At 42.3% G+C, this 23935-nt stretch overlaps 1 protein-coding gene across 13 annotated transcripts in view; it reads right to left on the bottom strand.

Annotated features, from left to right (window-relative positions):
• Positions 1 to 21990, bottom strand: part of MAGI2 (membrane associated guanylate kinase, WW and PDZ domain containing 2) — a 756464-nt gene extending 734474 nt beyond the window's left edge. For all 13 annotated transcript variants that reach the window (XM_087764995.1, XM_087764994.1, XM_009462907.2 and 10 more), the window contains exon 1: positions 21424 to 21990. In XM_087764995.1, the coding sequence (XP_087621121.1) occupies positions 21424 to 21724 (301 nt within the window). In that variant the 5' untranslated portion in view covers positions 21725 to 21990. The remainder of the gene's footprint in view (positions 1 to 21423) is intronic.
• Positions 21991 to 23935: the final 1945 nt, after the last annotated feature.

The raw sequence follows: 23935 nt of genomic DNA, 5'->3' as shown, positions 1-23935 counted from the left end.
TAAAACAATTTAAAAAAAAAAAATCTAAGTACTCCCAATTTCTCAGGTGAACCTCAGGTAGGACGGTCAAAAAGTATTTTCAGCTTCAAATGGCCTTTGATAAATTTGGTTAAGTACAAATCCTAACAATTACATAGGTTACTCTTGCATTTATTATATAGAGAAAAATTATTTCTCTTTCATTCTATGTAAACCTGATATTAATTTTAACTACACTATGAATTAACCTGTAGTACAGCTTATTATTACTGATAAACTTAAGGGTTTATATTAGAACACATTATAAAGCTCTCATCTGAGAAATTTATAATTAAATTATAAAAATGTTCTCAGGGCTTATACAGCTGCTTGGCAAAATCTACCTATTTACCTGCATCACAGCTGACGGGGGATTTTTAAAACCCAAATCTGACAAGAGAGTTTGAATTTTGCTCAGAATGCAAAAAAAACATTAACCCCTCATTCCAAGACAATATGATCATGATACCAACCTTAAGCAAATGCTTCACCTACAAACTGCTTTTCAGCCACTGTGATGCAGCCACCTGACTTTGATTTTCTTTTCCAGTTCTTAAGTCAGCTATGGTGCAGTATTGATCCTTTCTGAACACAGGTTTGCCACAGTAATTTACCATATAGTGTTTAAAAACATAAACATGCATTTCTAGAATTTAGGTATTGGCTAAGAGCTTGAGCTGAAGAAGTACAACTGGACTTCATAGTATCACCCATCTCAATTGCTTTGTGGGCCGCAGATTACACAAAAGTAAAGATGACAAAAACTTACAATACTGGTTCTTGGTTTATATGTGAATGACGTGAATATTTGATGGGTTAAAACATTTGTAGTTGTGTGGAAAGATGGAATCAACAATCACTTCAAGCCAGAGTCCAGCTTTTCATGCTCCAGAAAACTGAACAACAAATCCTTCCCCCACAACTCCTCATACTGGACATTATGATAAATAATAAAACAGAAATATAAAACAGAAATATGGAGTGCCTGAAAGCTAATGTTCTGGTGGATAATAGTTTGCTATGCATCCAAGCCAAATACTTTGGTCCTTTTTACTCAATATAGGGAATTCAACCTAACTTGTGGGGGATAAATTAAAAAAAAAAATGTAGAAAATACCTATCTTCAGGAAACTCAGCTATTGCCCCTGTAAATGGAGTAATAAGAGCTTCTGGTACCCTAAAATACAAAGAACAACGCGCACCATATCGTGTTTTCAGTTTTGTCCATGAATCCAGAGCAATTCCACAGCAGATTTAATCAGAGTTTACAATGTCTTAACTGACAGCAGATTTTGTCCCCAAACTGTAGGTAAAAATCTCCAAATAGAAATAATCTATTTCAGCCTCTTTACATCTCATATTTGTTCAGGCAGGTGAATTCTTTTCCTTTAAAATAATTGTTGTTTCAAGACTATTCAAATAAAATAACCATAGTTTTATTAAATCAGTTTGAAGCAAAAGAAAAGAAGATGACACCCTATCTTACCCGACACCTGAGAACAATAAACAACCCCAGTCCTGGAATCTAGAATACCTAACAAGCTACCTAACAAATCCCAAACAGCTTGAAAGTGCATAAAAGAATCAATATCTGCAGAAAAAATGCTGAAATTAAAGATCTTTAATATAAAACAGAAGGATCAAAGGAGTAAGTTATACTTATTTTCTTTCCAAAACCACCTTCATTTGGAATCAAGTTTAAAACTTGGCTGTGAAGTGGGGCGTTACATTTTTCTTGCCTTATCCTGTATGCACCTAGTGCTCCCAAATTTTACTGAAATGTTGCAACCAGCTTGTAGGATTTGGGCAATTAAAATCCAGCAAACACAGATGAAGAGTTAAATCTAGTTAACTTTAGTATAGACTCTGAGACCAGGATTTTTATAACTCTCTTCACTTTCACTGCCTCTACAACAAACAGAATGCCCACAAGTATGAATTTGGATGAAAATGAAGTGCAAAAGCTCAGAAAAGCAAAGAAATACAATGCAGAAAGTATATTCCTTATATAAAGAAATAAAATAGACAAATCACAGAATGACAGAGTAGAAGAATAACAACAAAGCAACAGAGAGATGTATATTTGGCCAGATATCTTCCAAAGTGTTCACATACCCTCAGGAGAAAAATCTAGTGCAAAGATAATAATAACAACATTATTAACTACTAGACTTCTGTTGTAAAGTAAGGAATTAAATTGTCTGGAACTACCCCAGAGTCCAAACATTTGGCCATAGGTATTAAATAAATGCTTAAATGAAACCTTCAGCGCACGTGCTACCCTAGTGAAAGAAGGGTAATGCACTTGGTGAGCATCCTCCTTACCTCTCCCAGCTAGCAGAGAGAAACTGTCCCTCTGGAAAAGTAATAATAGCAGAAAGGACACTTCTCAGCTAAGGGAAAAGCCCTTATTGCCATGCAGCTAAAAAAAAAAAAAAAAAGAAAGACACAGTAAAAAAGATCACTGACTTGATTAGAGCATTGTATCAAAACTGACATGGGAAACATCTTGAGCCAGTGCATTACAAACAGAAAAAACAAACAAAAAGACAAATACACCCTTGAACTAAAAAAACAATTATAATTTATCTCTTATTTACACAAGATCTGATTCAGCTTTCAGAGTTTAGTTTTCAAGGATCAGGTCAATATTGAATAATTAGCAATTACATGGCTCTACGTCATATTAGTATGCGACCCTTACTACTATTGTAGACAAATGCACCACAATTATTAATGGACTTACCCTCAAAACCTCTTTCTGTGGAACAGACCTATTATTAGTTTAATACTCTCTATGATTTTATTATCATTGGGGACTTTACTATCATAGGGGAACTAAGGCAGGGAGACTAAGAAATTTATCTGTAGTTTCTAGAGAACCAGGCAGCGCCCAGATCTCCTGACCTACCATTGCCTAATCTACTTAAATATCTTAAAATCTACATCACTGCACATTTCAAACACCTCACTGAAAATACTGAAACTATATGTAGATTTGTCACTTTAAAACAGGTAACAAACACGGTACCAACATTAACATATCTCAGCACTTTGTCAAACGAGATACATCATAAACCACTGTTCTTCTGTCATGACTACAATATACAGATCCCTTTACATATACAGCTGCATATAAATAACTCCATAAAAGTGAGCTTTCAACAAGTGATGTAGTGGTCTGTCTTAGTATGGCAAGGCATGGTTATGTAGCCTACCTCCAACCCTTCCTCCATCTCCCCAGGTATCGCCACCAAAGCCCCCAGACGGCTCCGGCGCTGCTCTCCCCCCGCAGCAGCAGCCACCCCTGCCCAGCCCACGCTGACCCCCTGAGCAGAAGCACCTTGGTTCCCTTCACCCGGCTGTGTGGCTGATGAGCTGCAGCGGAGACATCTCCAGCCTCCACCAGCTGCAAGCTAAACACTGCTGTCAGGTTTTTAAAGCATCACATCGCCCGTAATGGATTAATACTGATTTTAAATTATGGAGTCTCCCAACCCTCTTCTGCATGCTATAAATTTTTATTTTAGCTTCCCTTCTGAATGTTATTTTTTTCTCTTAGGGTTTGGTTTTGGTTTGGGTTTGTTTTTTTTTTTTTTGGAGGGGGAGTGTTTATAGCTTTACTCTTTGAGACAGTATCTTTATCAACATTGAGCTCCTCGGGAACCACATCCATTAAACGCCATAGATAGCAACAACATAATACTTCATATATTGAGTGTTCTGGCATTTGAGCTATAGAATAAAACACATATTTAAAACATAGGGTAGAAATGTGAAAAAAGCCAAGTGCTCCAACATCTTTGAAACGCAGTGAGATTATGCTTCTAACTCCTTTCAAATCACAGGACTGAAGACCATGATACAGAAGAGTGTTTATCTGATCAATGCTGAATATATTCGTGTGTACCAGTAAGGACCCAACACATGGGATCAGGGAGTTGCTCTGGATGTTTTGACATAGTACAGAAAAACTGAACCTCTTCTGCTAATTAAATTAAAAAAGCATGCCCTAAATCAGAAAACGATCACAAAAAGAGGACATTGTACATACATAACATGCTTAACAAAACTTGGATGAAAGACAGATTTTGGGTTTTATTCAGAAATCCTTGATTCTGTTAGTTTAAATCAAATTCTTAATGTTACTTTAACTTAGCCACTTATGCATCAAACATAGTTTCTCCGAAGGTTTTCGTTATACAGATTCACAAAAATTGGGAAGCACAGAAAATTTTTTTTAGACCAAGTACATTTATTTCCTCTGCTGAGCTGAACTATATTGTACGATGAAGAACAACAAACAGTTTTAACGAGCTGTTAAGATGAGACTTTTCAACTAATATCTGCACGTCGATTCTGGCTCACAAGGCACCGCGGAGGAGCCTGCCAAGAGCCCTGGCCTCTGCCGCGCTCCCAAAGCCCGCGGGACGTGCAGCCTAGCAGGGGGGGAGCGGCACAGCAAAGAGCTCATCAGTGGGTAAGCCCTCGGGGTCAGCAAGGCGGCTGACTTGATGCTAAGCCAAAGCCTCGGCACTGGGCTCCAGCAGCGGGTGGGTATATGCGACAGAGCCAGGTCAGGGCAGCACTTCTCTGCAATACTCAGTGTGGAGCCCTTGGCGGATTTTCCCTCTTTAGGTGCCAATCCGACTGGAAGGGATGTCGGAGGAAAGGGGAGAGGGGAGGGAAGCAAAGTTCCTCTCTGGAGATGGGCAGCAAGAACAGTGGGGAGGCAGTTGTCCCAGGGCTAAAAGCACAACTCCCCTCCATCTCCCATGGTTTCCACGAGCACAAGGGGCTGGAATTGTCTCCCTGGGGAGAACAACCTCCCTCCCTTCTCCCACAGGATGAAAGGCTCGTACCCTCCCCCCTGTAGTCAGGGTTAGGGCACCAGCTCCAGGCCTCGTCCGTCTCCTAGGCTGGGCTGTAGCACAGCCCTTCCCGTGCATCGGAGCCAAGGCTCAGAAGGCAGGACGTCTCCATTTCCCAGTGAAACCTCCCAGCTCCTACTGGGATTAGATGCTGTCCTTCTTAGAAAACAACTGAAGAGTCCTACACTAGGATATGTAATCTGAAAAGATGGAAATTCTCATGCAGTAGCACCAGCACTGCAGACTGACAAATCTTTGTAGGCTGTTAAGCAACAATTACTCAGCACTGTCTTCCACTCCTACCTCTTTTTTTCCTCTTTCCTCACTTTGCTGGCCAGATTATTCTTTACATTTATAATAAGCAATTACAGAAATACTTTGCAAACCTTTCTGAAAAACAAGACAATCCAAAATTTCCTTGTTTCATAAACAGTTCTAAGACAGAAACAAATTACAGGCATTGCTTGCGGACAGCTTCAGTAAGAAAAACTCCATTACAAACCTTTAAAACACAGCTCCAACACATGGAAATGCAAGATCTACAAACAGTCGATTGGCAATTCTCCTACAACAGAAAGGCAAAATATTCCACACTGTACTGTGAACTTGATAATACTGATATGGAATTGCCCTGAGTAGTTGATATTGGCACACAAAAATAAAGCAAAGCTCAGCAAGACACATGAAATTCATGCATTTCCAATGTAATTCCAACAAGTAGAGCATAAATCAGCATGGGCATGTAATTCTTGGCTGTCTTGTTTGACATAAGCGAAGCAGAAATTATGTGTTGTTGCAGGTGCTTTGCAAGCAAACATGACGCCCAGCTGATTGTTAACAGACAAACTTTCTTCAAAGGAAAATGAGCTGAAGGAAGATCTCCAAGCTGACTAATAAAAAAAAAAAAAACCAGGTGGAAGTAGTTATGACCATCCCTGGGCTGGAGCAGTCAGAAGCTATTGCATTATGTTAGGATGGCACTGGAAACAGACTGCTCCTAGGGGAACGAGGAGCAGGCTCCAGCAGGCTCGTGAAGCATTTCTGGGGATGGCAGCCACTTCCAGCTGGGCCAGTCGCTGGGCTGCTCAGCATGGGCAGCTCCATTTGGCTCAGACCTTGGAACAAATGTCTATCTCATCCTGAAAGCTACAGAACACCTGCAATTCATGCTCTCTGAGAAATCTGCAGTTTCTAGCCCCTCAAAGCCAAATTCTAAAGTTATATGACCTATAATATTGTTAATCAAATTGATTATTTCATTTTCCAAATGTAAGGGTTTCTTGTTTCTCATACAAAGCTCCAAATGCGTAAAATACCTTTTAGGACTTAAAGATGGAGCCTCTCTGCTACAGGTCCCTTTTACTTTTGAAGATATGTTTTACATAAAATTCAAAGCATTCCGAGCAGTCAAACAGCCCTTGCAGTGTGTGGGTTAGAGCAGCAAGGGGGAAAAAATGGGTCAGAAAAAAAATCTGGTATTTGTAAAGTCATCTATACTTTATAATAAAATTTAACCATTTGATTTAGAAAACAATTACTGCAAAATCAACAGATATGGTCTTCATAACAGAAAATATAAAAAAGTAAATCTAAAATATAAAGAGGGATCCTTGACTTGCAGACCTGGCTGAACCTTGTTGGTTGGGGGCTTTTTCCCCTCTCTTTTCTGCTGCCCCTCTGAAAAACTCCTGCGTAAATCATGCATTGTAGGTCCACCCTCCCTAACTGTAGCCTGTTTTCAGGAGACAGCAGTATTTGTAGCTGCCAGCCCAAAGGGGAAAAAAAATTTAAAAAGGCTATAGAGACACAGAGGCTAGGCTGTTCCTGGATTTGATCAGAAATTGCCTCTCAGCAGTGACACACACCACTGTTTTCAGAGAAAACATGAATAAATATGTGCATAAACTTTTGAGTCTGAGCAATGCCACACTAGTTCTGTGATCCATCAGATCTTAGAAGATAAACATGATGAGATGTGGTCGGCTTTTGCTAGGAAGGCTTCCGGAAAGGAACCTAAAAGCTGCAACTGGTTGGTGATTGAGTAGATGGCACTCTTCTCACTGTGCATAACCCATATCCAGCAACATGGCAGGGAGCACTTGCTTGCAAGTTAGACAGATATAACTAAGCTGAGAAAGACTGGTCAGAAAACAAGGATTCTGCTTCAAAAAAATTTTGAAAGGTTGGCATTTGGTTTCATTTTGTGCTTTTGAAAAATCAAATGGAGGAGAAAGAAGGAAATCTTTCAAATATTAGTTGAGGAATTCTTACCCAAGTGTAGTCCTCCACCAAGGGTCACTGGAGATTATTGTACAGACCTGCTCCACAGGATGGCCTCTCAGCCAGTTCAGGAGCCCATTCAGGTTACCTGCTTGCAAGTGTGTATTTGGGGACAGCTTTATGATGCCCCATCTGACATGCCCTGAAGGAAAGCTCAGGTCCCCCACCACCTAGATAGCTATCCACTACTCACTCATCTGTTTTGGGATCTGGTTGGGCCCAGCTTCGGCTACCCCATCCTTCTGATGACAGTGGGAGACGCACACATACCTAAGAAAAAACCCAGTATTCTCCAGTGCAGGATGACCCCAGCACCCTTCAAACACAGGTATCTCCATCTCCTGTCACAAGGACCCCCAGCATGCTTGAACAGCCCAATTGCTGGCTGAATTAAGGACAGCAAAGAGCTGGCGATGGCCCTGGGAGGAGAATGATCCCACTGCTATTCCACCAAGTACAGTTTGGACCTTTTCTTTACAGGAGTATGGATTGTCAACTTTGGTGCCAGAGCTGAAGTCCTTCTCATCTCACCTATTCCCTGATGACATTGGCTGCACACAACATTACACATTTTCTGTACCAAATTGTTGCGTGGTATTGCCATGCACTGCGAACCAGCTGCCTTTTTTCAGGCCAGAGACATCAGCTTGTCAAGGTTTCCTTTGCTTTTAGTCCTACAAATGACTGTACCTGTAAAAAACCTTGATGAATTAATAATGCAAACGCAGGGCAACAGCGTGCTTGTGATCAGCTTCAGGACCAAAGTCCTATCAGACTAACTGCATAACGAAGGGTGCTGTACAGCAAACAGTCCTACATGGTTGTGAAAAGGAGACATCAGTTTTTTTGTCAGCTCAGGTGTCCATAATGTGCTGCACTGGTTTGGGCCAGTTTTATTTAAAGCACCTAGAAGTACTGTGGTACATAAAAGGGGATTAAAAAAATGATTGCAGAACCTCAGCTGGATGTAATCCTTAATGTTACACAACTCCTTTCTCCGGAAAAACGAGGTGGATTCATCAAGACCTAAGTCTCATTGCTTGTACAAGGTAAAATCCTACCCTGTTCTCTCACCGATTGTCTCCTTAACTCTACACAGGCCCCAGGCATGGAAAGAGGACGACATGGAGACCTTCTAGAGGATCCTTACAGCAAAACGTACTCCCCCAGCTCAGGCAGACATTCCTCACACCAGGTAAGTGCTAGGGAGTCCCCCCGCCCTTTCCTTCATGCCAGCCTCTCCAAGGGGAGTGGGATGGAAGAGTTTCCAGTGAGAAATGAGAAACCGATGCCAAAGCGAAGGGGGTGAAAGCACAAAGAGGCACCCACAGCTCTCCACAGACGGATGAAAGTACAAAGCCACAAAGTATAACCTTTGCTGTAACTGCAACTGAAATGGCCTTAACGGAGCCCTGCCTAGGATTACTATGTGTCCTCATAATGCCAAGACAGTCTCACTTCTCCGTGATTCCTCAGTGATCTGGAGGGCTGTGATCTGACAACTCTAAACCCTAGCCCTAACTTTTTGCAAGTTGAGCTAAATCTGGGATTCTGTCAATAAACCCACCCAATCTGGGTCAAAAGATGGCAACATCAGGGCTCTAAAAGATGCCACCATCCACCGAAGCTGGTCTGAAGCCCCCCAGTGTTCTGAAAAGTGAGAGGTTCCCACTGGATTTTTAATTAGTATTTTGTATGTGTCGCTTGGCAAACCAAACTTTGCCTGTGCTAAAATTTTTTAGGACTCCCCATATTTCCAAAAACAAATGAGAAGTTTTTTAAAACAAAAAGGGGAAAAAGAAAACCACACCCCCAAAAAACCAAGGCAAATTATTTCTAATTTGCCACTCATCAGGCAGCAGCTTTAACAGGCCAGAAAAATTTTAATAAATGTATCATACAGTGTGATGTACCTACATGTCCAATTAGCACTGCAAACAAACATAAATATCTCATTAAAATATATAAATGTATATTGCTTTGGTTTCCTACACTTTACCACCTCCAATATATTTCTGAAAGGCATTTTATTTTAGGAGACAACACTCCACCACACTCGCTCCTCTGTACAGACCTTTGCACACTTGTGCTTCTTTGTTATTGACAAAGCTTCTGCTTTACACGAGGTTTGTCATGGAGTTTAAAATAAATACCTACAAAAATATTTTACTCAAGAAATCAATGGAAATCCTCATTGAACAGGAGAGGCGGGTTTTTTTTTTTTTTTGCAGGTTTTGCCTTTACTTGGATGCAGTACTGCTTGCGTAGACTTTTAAATTACATTGCAGGGTTCTTCACTCTGCTATCGATTGATCTGAGATTTTTGGCAAGTCATTTCACCTCCATGCAGTTCTGTCTCTTCCTACCTATCCATGGTGTCTAATTAGCCTTTATAAACCCTTTGGGGCAGCGACTGTTTCTCACTGCCAGCTTGTAGTACCTGTCTCCATGGGATCCGATTTCAGTTGTCTTGATACACTAATAACAACATTCAAGTTTTTAAGAGATTAATTTTGTCAATAATAAAAAGAAAGAACTAAGCAATTGCATTGGAGAAATACAGTGCCAGTTCTATTAGTAAACCATACAGATTTACATAGATCCTTTTTTTCTAAAAAGCTAGGCAGACTTTAAATAACATTAAAAAAACATAAAAAGACAGCACACATGATGAAAATATAATCACTAAGACTATGAAACTCAGCAATTTCCCAAGAGATTTTAAGAACAGTATCTCATAGTCAGGAGACCAAAGATGCAAGGAAGTTCTACGCCGTTCCAGCTTCCCTCCCCACACTGAAATTCACTGAGGTTAGTGAGGACACCAAGGGTAACTCCCTGTTGGGGGTGTCTGAATGAGCTCTTTTTGTAAAGGATTTTTAGAATCTGGAAGCTATTCAGATAGTTTAATAACAAGAGTAATATTAGTGTCTAGAAGGATACATGTGAAGACTTCTGTTTTAATGTCTCAGCTGCAAATCTCTTTCCCAGCAGCAGCATCCTCACTAGCTGGCCAACAACCTGCAGATACAGAGGGAAGAATCCTGCAGCTCACTGCAACCACTTCCTACAGCAATTGGTAAGAAACTTGCTGACTACTTACTAGAAATATACTTAATATCAACCTGGAAGAACACTATTGGATCCCAACTGGATCTGCTACATTTCCTAAAAGAAACTGATAATGCTCTGTTCACATGCAGGAGGTGCTTTCTCAGGTATGCAAAAAAAAAAATCTTCCATTTCTCCAACATTCAGAAACATTAATTTTATTACCCTTAAAACACACACGTGGACATGAATCCCTATCAAGGCAAAGCAGCTGTTATACTTCTTCAAGTCAGATTAACTGTACACAAACCCCTGCAATATTTCACACGTATTTAAACGAGACATGTTTAAATTTTATAGGTTCATCTGTTCTGAAGAGTATTTCAGTACACAAGTACCATAGGCATAACATAAAAAATGCAACATAAATATGAATCAAGAAGACCTTTTAATTAATATTTTAATTACTGACTTTTAATTAAGAAAACCCAACATCTTGATTTTACTGTATTTTCCAACAAAACCTCCAGTGCTGTGATGCATTCTTTTCCTGAAATCTTTTATGCTATTTTTACTGGAAAATGACCAAATAGATTGAGTGTTGAAAAAGCTCTTTTTACTGGCTTATCAGAAATTCCAGTAATTCTTCTGGAAGTTTACAGGGGGAAAATGTTCTTCCACAAGTAAATGGAGCAGATAAAAAGAAAAACTAAATTGTTCAGGAAATTTATGCTCCGTATACAGTATAGCTAAGGTTTTTGAACAGACTTCACTAGCAGTAGCTGCAATGGAAAGACCATGAGACAACAGACCAGTGCTACCAACAGCAGAAGCTCCACATCAGTCATAACTGGGTATTTTCTCTTAAATCATATTGCTCAACTTTTATGCACTTTACAGCTTCTGTCACCAAGACTGAAATATTGTCAATTTGAGTTACAGATCCTATGTTAAAATGATGCAGAATATTTCCAATAACTATTACCAGGAAAGTCATTATGGCTAACTCCGAGTTTAATGTGAATACGTACTTATATTACCATAGAAACTAAAGACTCCCAACTTGAAATTGTCATGCTAGTTGCTATAACAAAAAGGCAATTCCTCTCACCAAAAGGTTTCAGACTTTATGCATGAGACAACAGGCAGATCTAACAAACCCACACGGAAGGAGAACACAGAAATACCAGCAAAAACAACCACTGTCAATAAAATGAACAGGAGTCACAGCACACCACCTAATATTGTCAACTGCAGAGCAGGCATCTCAGCGGAACTCAGCTTCAAGGAGAGTTTTGCAAAGGATAGTGTAGTGGCTGTGCAGGACATTTGGGGGGTAACTGCACTTCACCTAAGCAAAGTCCGTGATAGTTTAAATTGAAAAAGTGTTCACCTCCTGCCCCAATCTCCTACAAGAGTTAAGCAGCTGCTACCTTTCCCACTCCACAGGCTTGCACTTCAGTGATGGAAACACATAGAATCATAGAATGGTTTGGGTTGGAAGGGACCTTAAAGATCACCTGGTTCCAACCCCCCTGCCTTGGGCAGGGACATCTTTCACCAGACCAGGTTGCTAGGTGCTCTATTAGCTTATTAAGTTTGCAACAGGACTCTGCAATACTTGGAAACATAAAATGCTGTTCTTAGAAAAATACAAGGACAGAGAATTAAAATATAATGGGATTAATACTTGTTTATACTAGCATACCATTTTGGAAGCGTAAGAGAGGCTTATGTGACATTTATTAATGCAGATTTAGCACACAGCAGGACTTAGTAAGGAAATAATAGAAACTAACATAGCCATTTCATTTAATGCTAGTTAAAGAACCAGCCATGTGAATTAACACGTTAGAAACTATTCAGTATCACTCTCACGGGTTACAAAAAGGACCTTTCCTCAGTTTTCAATCTGAGTTTAAAATCAAGCAAACAAAAAATGCATGTGTTGTAAGAACTTACATGTGAAACAGATGTCCTGGAATGAGACTGATGCCCTAATTTTGTTCCCTTTCAGCTTCTGTAGCACGAGTTAGGTGTGGCTTTATACAACGGATATATTTTATCAGAAATATGCGGATTAATTCATGATTGCTGGAAACAAAGCTGGAAGAATTTTTTTTTTTTATAAAAAAAACCCCGAACGTAAAATGTGCAATTTAATAAAAAATATTCCACATTTCATTTTGACAAACACAGGACAATGTGAGACATGAAGATACCAAGATTAAATAGGTAAGTAATAAAAGATTACTTATACCTGTTTCCACTCTGGAATACTAATGTTACATTAACACAACTACACAATTTACATGCTAGTATACAGTGTAGAAAATTTTGCTTATTATATTCATACTATTTTTTCCAGTTGTTCTGCTATTCATAGTGAATCTATCAGCACTGCTCATAACTATAAAATCTATTTCTAGCTTTTTTCTTTTTTTTCTGCATGCTGAGGACACAATATTTCTTTTGAGTTTTTAAAAACAAACAAACAAACTCACTATGACTCTGCAGATAGTAAATTATCTCAATTTTGTCCTCAGTGTCTGACCTAACAGACTTCCAAAGGAAAACCCTGCCCCCCCAGTGTGATAATCTGGGGACTCTGTGAACAATTTAATAATAATAATTCTGGATAATCAATGAAACGACTGCCATCACTGGCTATAGAGACCACCATATGTTGTCAAGGCTGTGTCACGTATCTCCCAGACCAAGGACAATGGGAGATTGTTATACCAAGCTTGCTCCCATCAGAACAGGAATGATCTGGAATCACGGAATGCCAAAATTCTAGGTCAAAACAAGTTTCTGCATGCTTTCTGAAGTAAATTTGAGCATAGAGAGCAGAAATATCTTACTGGCAGAATAAACTAGTTGGTCCTAATGACCTGACAGACACACTACTTGAAAGGGTCAAGGTAAATTCCAGGGACACAGGAAACCCTGAACAAAGATGCTTCAGTAGCAGAAAAGCTGCAGGAGCAGGCAAGAAAGGACATTGGCGGCAGGTAAGGCTCCGTGGTTTGTAAGAAAGAAAAGGTATATGGGGGGATCAGTACACTGATCTAAACCAAGGATGATTCAACAGACTCAAAAATGTGATATAGAAACATAAGGAGGCATTATTTCACCTATGGATTTTTTCTAGCAGTGGACATAGCCACACTGTTTTGTCTGCAAACCATAAAACACACGCGTGCTTGTTTTTTTCTTCCATTTTCACATGGTCTTGAACACCTGAACTGTAACCCCTGTTTCCCAAGGTTGGAGGTCTGAAAACAAAGGAGCAGAAGTTACTTAGTGTTTGTGGTCCAGCACTACTTCTGAGGGTCAATACACCACAACCATTTTGGTACCAGAGAGGGAGGATGCAGAAAGTGAGCCAGGGAGGTCAAGGTGCTGCCTCAGCAGCAAGGGACCCGGCATGCAGTTCCGGCATGATAGCAACTAAACACTACCTCGTAAATCTCCATTTTTGTAGGACTGTCACACATGTACAAAAGTCATCCCACACAAATACGTGTCATCCAACACAAATATGTATTTCTCCCCCGTTTCTCAGGGGGCACCATTGTTTCACCCTACTTTGGCGAGAACTTGGGACAGAAACATAGGTGCATTAAGAACAACTTGTGATGTCAGCTAAAGAAGAAGGAATAAAATTTTTTCATTGGAATGAGTCAATTGTGGGTATTTTAGAGGGTCAGCTTTAGCCCAGCATGAGATTTCAACGTATTCTGAAAAACTAAGACAGACCTAGGAAATGCACGTTCCCTGTGCTGACTTTCCCTGTGCTGGAGAATCTCCTCAGGGCTGTAGAGTCTCTCTCGAATATGACAGAACATGTGATTTCTAAAATCAGTAGTATTTTAGTTTAATAATCTCTCTGAATTTTTTTTCCTGGGACTTTCTCTCCCACATTTTACTTTCTCCATTTTGTTCCTTGTCTTACTTTCCTTTGTCTTGAGTTCACGCATTGTGGAAATAATCAAAGACAGACATCCAGAAGAAACATCTGAAGCTGATAAGCAGAGTGAAACAGCATTATTCATATATTACTAATCACAACCTATATATGAATGAGAAGACACCTGGAAGTGCTGTGTTGACAGCAACACACTTTTTGATTAAGCTGTCTGGATCCTAGCAATCTGCATGTGCTGACGGAGAGTTCAGAAATAATGCATTTGTGGTTCATTTACAGACTGTAAAAAGGGTAAATACATGGCAGATATAAACAAACAGCCTTCTGTCAACTAAGCTTCTAGTGAAGAGTCCACATTATGGATAGCAGGTTTGAATAAATGAGACTTTTCAGGCTAATGTTAAAAGACCATTTCAACCATAAGTACTGTTTTAGAGATTATCAATTACCAATGAGAATTTCTGACAGTTTAGGAATGTTAGATGAAGTTCCTTTTTGTTAAAGCCCTTCGCTCTCTTCCTTTTCTCTTGCTTCTGTCTGCTATTCCATTTTCCACTGTGGTAGCTTCAGTCTACAGTGAGAAAGCTATACAAATGGCCAGCAAGACTATTACACCTTCTTACTAGGTAGATTTCCATGAGGTTGAAAGAAAGCTGATTTGTAATAAATTAGGTGTGCTGAAGAAATATTGTTGGGATCACAGCCCCTGGGATTTTAGAAAATTCAATTAAGGCCAGCATTGCAATGACATTCAGCAACAAAAACCAAAGATAGGCACTTTGCCACTGAAATCAATACCTTCAAACTCTGCACTATAGATTGCACCTGCTTGGGTAGGCTTCTAATCAATCTTATTCCAAAGTTTATGATGATTTCATTTCCTACTGCAGAATACTGTGCCATACTGCACGTTGCTTGGCCACCAGAGCGAACGGGTTCATTGTAACTATCATATATATATGCCTCAAAGCTTGTATGAAAAACATTCTAGATTAGTCCTGTAGCCCATAAATATTACTATATATTATATTAATGTGTAGCAATACTACACAAAGTCTTACACATTCTCAACCTACAGATAAAAAGTCCTACCCATAGCTCTCAAAAAAAATATATACAGATGTATATGTATACTCATATATTTATAAACGCATATTATATGTATGGAAGAAAAAAAAATTACTTCCAAAATGTTAACACAGTCAGTCAAGCAATAGCACTATGTTCTTCAACCTTTGCCTTGATGCTCTCCAGCAAAAAAAAGTTTCCCTTTCTTTTTATTTGTTTATACCGCTATGAGGAAGAGAAGAACAAGAAACATCTGCTTCTACAACGACTGCAGTACTTTCCTCTCCATCACTCTTTCTAAATCACAGTTATGACCACCTTCTCACATAAATCCCTTCTGAAGGAGCACTTTTTCCATGTATACACCACTTCTTGTATACAAAAAATGTAGATGAATAATTTATCAACTCTTTCATGTCATGAAAGGAGCTCCTCATCTATAAAGAGCTAGAAGATCACGAACACTGAAAGCAAAAGCTTAGAATCCATATCTTTCATGAAATGCTGAATTAATGCAGGTGAGGGTATAGGATACATAAAATAAGTCAGATGCAATTTTACCCCCTCATACCAGTACTTTCCTTTGATGTCAACACTATCAACAGATGGACAAGTGTTAGTGGGAGATGAACTTTACCATATGTGACTCAACAGAACTAAGCAGAGCACTCTCAATTATTTCATTTCTTCCAGGAAATGATGCACTAACAAAGTCATGGCCTCATCCTTTAATGACACATTTGTAATTCTCAGAGAAGGAAAAAGACTGATGAATATAATTCTACTGCCAGTGAACACACAGAGTTCCTGACATGAAACATCACAGTCTCTCTGGAGAAGCTGAAGAATAAATCACCAGGTACATGAGTCAGAAGTCAGCTTCAATGGTCTTTAAATTAAGATGGACAAGCATAAGAATGACATAAAGTAATGGTAAAAAGAGAACTCTCAATTTAATTACTAGAGTTAGTAAGATCTTAAGGAGCACAAGTTAGGAAAAAGGAGTAGGTGTGAAGTACAGTTTATTTTCAAATAATATCTTTGCATTATATATCAGAAGTGCCACCTTGCAGGTTTTCATAGTTCTTTGGATTTGGTTTTTGCAAGACACGTGTGAATTTTTTTTTTTATTTGGGAAAATCAGGTAGTTTTCTATTGTAAAATATTGTTTTTTATATTAGTGAAGAAAATTTTATCCAACATTCACATCTTGGAAGATATTGATACCCAGGAAGAAAAAACACAAAAAGACAATCTGTATGCACAGAGTATTTTAATGAACGTAGAAGAGAATTACTGACGAATTTAAATAATCAAAGAAATTTCTTAAAAACATAACTATACATAGGAAAACGTGTATGAAAAAGTCTGTAGGAAAACAGTAACATTTTAACCAGAGGACATGGTATTTACATGTGCAGGGCAAAACTTTGGAAAACTGAAACATTCCTGTACTTCACTGTTGAAAGGCTTGTCACAGACTTTTAAAGGAAAAAAAAAAAAGTTAACTGCAAGCCAGGTTTTAATTGCAAAACTCATGGATGAACTCATAAAGGAAAAAAAGAAAAAAACAAGCAAAAACTGCTACACGGCTACTAAATCCCTGAGCTGCAAATCACTGGGTGCTGGGACAGTACTGTCCTGTCCCTTTACTCCTCACTGGGAACCGCTGTCACCAGTACCAGAAATAGGATGTGGAGGATGCAGACCTGCTGTCTGCCCAAACACAGCCACTCTTGTATCCATCCTAAAGAGGGTCCAAATCTTCTCCTGACTGGGAAAACACTTGCAAACATGCCCAAGTCCATCTATAGTCAGCAAAACATTTCTGCATATAATTACTCCTAACTAAATGATTAGAATGAGAAAGTAACACTGGTTATAAGTCCTTGCTTGCATTATGTGTACTAAATGCCTTTTTGCATAAGGATCTAAAGCATTATGGGTTGAAGCTTGAAGTCTGACAATTTAGAGTCAAATCAGAGACATTAGAAAGTGTCAATAAAAAGCATCAATGTTATTCAGTTCAACTATTAGTTTCATATGGTCATACAGCTAAATACTTCTAAAATTGACTTAAATTGCTCAGTTAGTCAGATCACCTGGTTACTTAGTATGTCCAAACCATTTTCCTTGAGGAAGAGACGTGTCAGACAGCAGCTCCAGGACAAAGTCTGCTGCAATGCTCCTGAGTTGTGAAATCCATGTTTTCAGACCATTCGTTGGGATTCTGCTGAGTGCATCTGTGGAAGTTTATAACTCTATGCAAAGAATAAAGATCATGCTTTATGCAGTACAGCTGAGTGGGCTGTTCCTACAACTCTTCAAACTAAAACCAAAGCTGTATTGGAGTCTGTGCACATCATGGACCTGTGTTGCCTACTGATGGGAATTACTGGAGAAAGATACTGTGGATCTCAGGCAGCAGTGATGAACAGAGAGAGAACTGGAGACAACACTGCTCCTCACATGACTCTTCCCCGTGTGATTACTTATCCAAATTAGGATGCCTTTCCTTAACACATTGCCACTTTTACAACTGCGCATCTGTGCATCTGTGGGAAGAAGATAGTACTTAATCTAGAATGTTATGCATGTAAAAACAATCACATTTGAAATTCAGAAGTATTTCTTTCAGAAACAGTAAGGCTCTTCTCTTCACCAGAGTGAGCAGAAGGTCAGAATACGTAACATTTGCAAATGTGCCCGACTAATTTGACTGCAGTACAAAATTCTCCCATTGAAAGGGTATATATTCAAAAAAGCATAGGACTTCACAGAGGAAATCCAGTCATCTTCATTTGATGTCAAGGATAGCTTTGCCATTGACTTCATCTGGGCCAAGATTTCACCCCATGTGTTTTAAGAGAATCTCTGTGATTCTGCCAACAGTAGCACAGTAAGTGGCTCACAGAAAAAATAACAAAAAAATACCAAACAGGAAACAGCCTCCAAGGAATACTTCTCTGCGAACTCTTCCAATTAGGATTAAAAAATAATAATAATACTGGTTCTTAAAATCTTTTCTCCCCATGCAAAACCAGACAATAATTTCCTGCATTTAAACCTCATTTATTGGGTGTCATACTTAGGGGAGTTCTATGTCGGATCATATCAGGGAAGTGCTAATTAGTTTCTCATGATGTTTACTCCTCCCGATGATATACAGCAACTCCTACATTATATGATTGTTATTTCTAAGTTAATATTTTTAGCTCAAGATGTTCAGCTCACGTTAAACAGCAATATTCCATCGTACTTGTTTTAAAGAAGTATTTCACCTCATAATGTGACAAAAGATGAAGTATTTCATTATTTCGAAGAGGGGGGTGTTTAATCAAACACAACGTAATGAAAAATCATGAAAGCACCTTTATTTTCTGTACTTCAAAACAGCTAAGCTAATTCCCATAAACTGAATTAGCCATTCCCTGATTTCATCTACAAGTGAATTTTCACTGCTGAATTATCAAAACTTTCAAACAAGAGAAATACTCACAGTCTCTTAAGCATCACGTTATAAACAGTCGTGCCCTACCTCCACGTTTCTCCCTCCGACTTCATTCCTAGGCAGCAGTGAAGAAGCAGCTACGGTCACGTGGTGCATTCAAGGTCATGCTATTCTAATTTACAGAGGTATCATTGATAAATTATGCGGCAACAATGATAATGGAGTCATTAACCTTGTTCTGGCACACTAAAGGTGTTTTATAATTAAAAGGAGAACAAAAGTTACAAAAACATATAAAGATTTTATTGCCCAGTTCCTTCTCTCCTACACACTGCTGCAAAGTACTGTTGGGGAATAGGAATTTGTTACTGTGAGTAGCGTAGATGCCTGCTGTCTGTGCTCTGTAACCAAGGGGTGCAGGGATTAGTCTGAATTACACTGAAGGAGGAGTCAGGTGGTAAAATACACAAACCATTGACCTTTTTTTTTAAAAAATAGGAAGTTGGATCCAGAAGACCTCTCCCTTTGGCAAAGTAAAGGATGCTGGAGCGCAAGAAAGATCATTCCAGCCAGAAAGTCCTTCTCAGTCCAAGAATCTATGCAGAACTGTCATTTCCAAACACGCAGTCATCTGGCCAGTGCTTTGAGGACTCGCATCAAAAGTGTAGTGTGTTAACATACTGAAGTGAAACTCCTCAGAGATAAATATATAAAAACTAGGCAGAATTTAGAATTCATCCTGTGTGTCTCATTCAAGAAACTTGCAATAATCCACGGACTAAAAGCCTGACTAATGTCCCTAATTCATGTATGACAGATATCTTTATTAAGGGTGCACACATTAATGAATCACTGGTGATTGCTTTGACTTGAAGAGAAATATTAGAACAACAGTGAAGAGGTGGGACAGAGACTGTTTCACGTAGTAAATGAACGTAACCTTAAATTGGCATTACTGTAAATCATCTATAGGATTTCTGCAAAGGAAAAAGTAAGAATTTAAGTAACTTAACAGACAATGTACCCTCTTCTTGACACTTCCACTGCTGCTTCTTTTTGAATCCCCTCACAGTAAGACCACTCACATTAAAATTATTACTAAAAGGAGGAAACTACAGAGCAGGTTTCCCGGAGTTCAGGTGTCCAGAGATGACACTCTACTGCAAGACAGAATCCATTACACTCCTTTCTAATCTTCACTTACCACATAAACTATTGTGTCTCCCTGCATTGCCTGACTATCAAGATATGATCTACAACATATTGCGCAACTTACCCAAAAGGACAAATAGAAAAATCCCAGATCATATCTTTATTTAGAGGTTTGACCTTACATAGGTAACTGAATATATCATAAAGTACATTCTGAAGGCCTGAGTGAAAGGCAAATTCTTTCTACACACTCTGCCGTGTTTGGATAAACTTATAATTGGTATATCTTTCAAGCATTCAGAAGTATCACAAATGCCACTTTAACCAATAAACCGCCAATTAGAGTGAGGAAGTGTTCCAGGCCAGGCTGGATGGGGCTTTGAGCCTGGTCTAGAGGAAGGTGTCCCTGCCCATGGCAGGGGGGGTGGGATCAGATGATCCTTAAGGTCCCTTCCAACCCAAACCATTCTATGATATGATTCAATGATATAAATTACAAAATTACACCAAATGTCAGAAGAACTCCCCTGTATGTCCTCTGAACTGCTGTTTATAGCTACAGAGCACAAGCGTCTCTGATGCATGGCACCTAAAACCTCCCCACCGCAGAAATCCCCAAGTTTTCAAAGGCTGAGCTTACTGACCGGCTGAAATGCGTACTTTAGCGATACGTGTACAGCCACTGCACCATCCGTGCCCAAGGAACACCTACAGACTCGGTTCCCAGAGCAGCTCACAGCTCCTGTGCTTCAGAAATGCTGCCGGGGTAGCAGAAATCTCCTTACAAGCGTTCAGCTGCAGTTAGCCCAACTCAGCATAGTTTAAAGAGGACAGAAACAAACATGTAAACAGCATCTGTGGCGTCTCTTCTATATTGACTTTCCTGGAAATGCATTAACCTATTACAGTACTTCAAAAATAAATAAGAGAAACAGAGGAGAGGCAAAAGTAGACCGTTCTCTCCCAAAAGTTTCTGCCTCTCCCCTCCCACTTTTTCCGAGCTCCCCGTTCCCTAGGATTAGGCGATCGTTTTCACCAGGGATCAAATGAATGGCTTTACCGCTAATGACACTTAAGAGATGCTAAAGCCGCCCTTCACGCCACCAGGGACCGGGCGCACAGCGGCCAGCCCCTGCCCCCAGGCCACGGCGCCCGGAGCGAAGCAACGCCAAGGGCAAGCCCCGCTCCGCCGCCGCACCCGGCCGCTCCTCCGGCCCCAGCGGCGGCAGCAGCAGCCGGAGGGGCGGCCGGGGATGCCGGGGCGGGGGGCGCTGCCCGGGATGCCGGCGCCGGGGGTGCCGCCAGGGATGCCGGGGCAGGGGGTGCTGCCCGGGATGCCGGGGCGGGGGGTGCTGCCCGGCGGCGCCGGGGCCCGCGCCCCCTCCCGCGGCATGGCGAAGCGCTGTCACTGACGCACATTTAATTCGCCCGGCTGCGGGCACCGCGCAGCGCCGCTCGCATCCTCCCCCCGCCGGCGGGGAGGGGGCGGCTCCGGCGGGGAGGGGGAAAGTCAAACTGCAGCAACAAAGTTGTTCCCCCCCGCCCCGCTCCCCCCAGACCTTGCCCCGGCTGCCGGGGCGGGGGGGCCGTCCCCGCCTTACCTTGCTTGACGCACTTGAGCCGGATGGGGTCCTTGCAGTGCTTGATCACGGCCAGCACATCCCTGATGGTGAGCCCGGCCACGGGGGTCTCGTTCACCTCCAGCAGCAGCTCCTCCGGCACTAACTTGCTGCCGCCCTCATAGGCCACCTTGCCGGGCTTCACCTCCCCCAGGTAGGGGAACTGCCCGTTCTCGGCGCCTCCCTTCAGCTCGAAGCCCAGCTGCCCCTCCGGGTTCCTCACGATCACGATCTCGTGGACTCGGCTCGTCCAGTGGCTTTTCTTCTTCAAGCCCTTGGACATTGCCGTGGGGATGCTCTGCCCGACTCCCTCCCTGTATTCCGTGCTTCTTCCCTCCCTCCCTCTCTTCCCCCCCCCCCCCGTCCCCGGGGCAGCCGGGCTCCTCCGGGGCAGGCTCGGGGCGGGCGGGGAGCGGCCGCCGCTGCTGCCGGCCGGCGGGAGGGAGGGCGCGGCGGCCCCGCGGGGCTCGGGAGCTGGGTCGGGGAGCGCCTCTCTGCCCTCTCCGCCCGGCTTTAGCTGATATCCATGGCAGCCGCGGCGGCCGGGACCCTGCCTGTGCGTGGATGTACTAGTTGTAGAGAAACTGGCAGCGGGGAGGGAGGGAGGAGGGAGGGCGGAGGGAGGGGACGGCAGCGGCCGGGGGAGGAGGAGGAGAAGAAGGAGGGCTGTCGGTGTCGGTGCCGGAGCGAGGCGGGCGCTGCCTCGCCGCTCCCGCCTCGCCTGACCCGGTAGTGAAGGCCGAGAGAGAGGCTGCCTGGCACGGCCGGCAGAAGGCGGAGAGCGGCCCGGGCGGCGGCGGGGGGGAAGGCAGCCGGCGGGGAGAGCGGCGGCGCCCGGCCCGGCCCCCCCCCCCCCCCCGCCCGCCGCCCGGCCCGGGCCCAGAGGGGGCGCCCGGGGGCAGCAAGATGGCGCGGGGGGCCCGGCCGCCGCCGCCCCTCGCTGGCTGCCCGGCTGCCGCGGGCGCCTCCCGGCCGGCCTCCCCCTCCGCCGGGCGGGCCGAGCCCCGCGCCGTCCCGCGGTGGCGGGGTGGTCCGGCAGCGTCCCGGGCGTACGCCGGGTGGCAGCCGCATCGCTGGTCTGCTGGAGGCTGGGAAGTCTGCCCGAGGTGGGGAGGAGGAGGGATGCTGTGGTCCAGTAGCTCTGCTCGTGGCAGGGCAGGACCCAGCGACAGGCGGGCTTCGAGTTGTGGCCGCAAAAGACAAGACAGGCCTTCACTTCGCGGATCTCGATGTTACGAAGGTTCGCAGAGTGGTTTCCCTCCGTTCGGAGGTCACGCGCTTCAGGTTATGGAGTTGTACATGGGCATAATTTTTAATGCTGGTTACTGCGGCCACAGGAGGTGGGAGCTAATAGCTAAGACGGGTGTTACACCTGAAGAGGTTATAACGAAGAGAGGGGTGGCAGTTTTTTCTGTAAAATCTACTTACCGTCACCGGCCAGATGTTCACCACCCTCACTCAGGTGGCCGTCTGCTCCCTGGCCTTAAACCCCAAATGACTTTAGTGGCCCAAGACCAACATTTCCAACCTCCAGAGCTTTGCTCTGCCCGAGGACTGGGATGCATTTCGATCAGCAGGTGATACTGTAACCCACTCCTCCCCAGGGCTCTCCCTTTAATTAATTCTATCACATGCCTAAAACGTGTGCCAGCAGTGGAGTGTAGCAGTTGGCATGTCTTTCTGAGAAGCTTGCCTTGCCTAAAAAAACAGTTTCCATCTGAAGGGGAGATTGGCAAAATACAGGCAGAGCAACCTCCTGACTTTAAGAAGCGTAGTTTTTGTGCCTGCGGGATATAGGAGAGCCAGATACGTGAAGGCAAGGGTCTGCAGATGGGGTACTGAATGGGGGAAGGCGGGAGAGATGTAGCGTGTGTTATGGCACGTGATTTAAAGCTGGTCAGATATTTTTGAAATTTCAATTAAAGTGACTCCGCAATGAAATTTTTCACAAATTGTATTGCTGTTTTCCCTCTAGGTTCCTATGGAAACAGGCCTTTATGCGATCATGCTTGGCTGTGTCTCCTTCACTTCTCCAATAACTTTTGAAGCTGTTGGGCAGTTTCGCCCAAATCTATCTCAAATGTAATTAAGTTATTTCATGAAAATAGGCAGCTGGGTAGGGCTGAGAGATCCTGTAAATGTCCCAAAGGCTGTAACATGAACTTGCCTCTTATTAAACAGTGATTCACATGGTTAAGAGACCATATAAATGTCTTGGTAATGAGAAAAGTTTCAATTACAGCTCATTATCAGCCTCAGTATAAGTCTGTGGGAAACCAGAGTTCTTCAGTTCATGTTCTCCCAGAATTACTTGTTTAATGTCCTCATGCACTCAGAGGTGGAATGGGCACATGCAGGGGGGAAGAAAGCAATGAGAAAATTACCAAAGTCTTCATCCTGCAAGTCATTTCACCTGCTTCGCTGTGTGGGCCTGGCCAGTGGTGCAAAGCTCTGTATGTGAGGGGCTTCACAAAACTGAGAGTAAAGAATAAAA

Source organism: Nipponia nippon, unplaced genomic scaffold (genome assembly GCF_047370975.1).
Source record: "Nipponia nippon isolate SJK-2023a ecotype South Korea unplaced genomic scaffold, ASM4737097v1 scaffold_3, whole genome shotgun sequence".
Taxonomy (NCBI): Eukaryota; Metazoa; Chordata; class Aves; order Pelecaniformes; family Threskiornithidae; genus Nipponia; species Nipponia nippon.
This window is presented reverse-complemented; position numbering and strand designations above follow the sequence as displayed.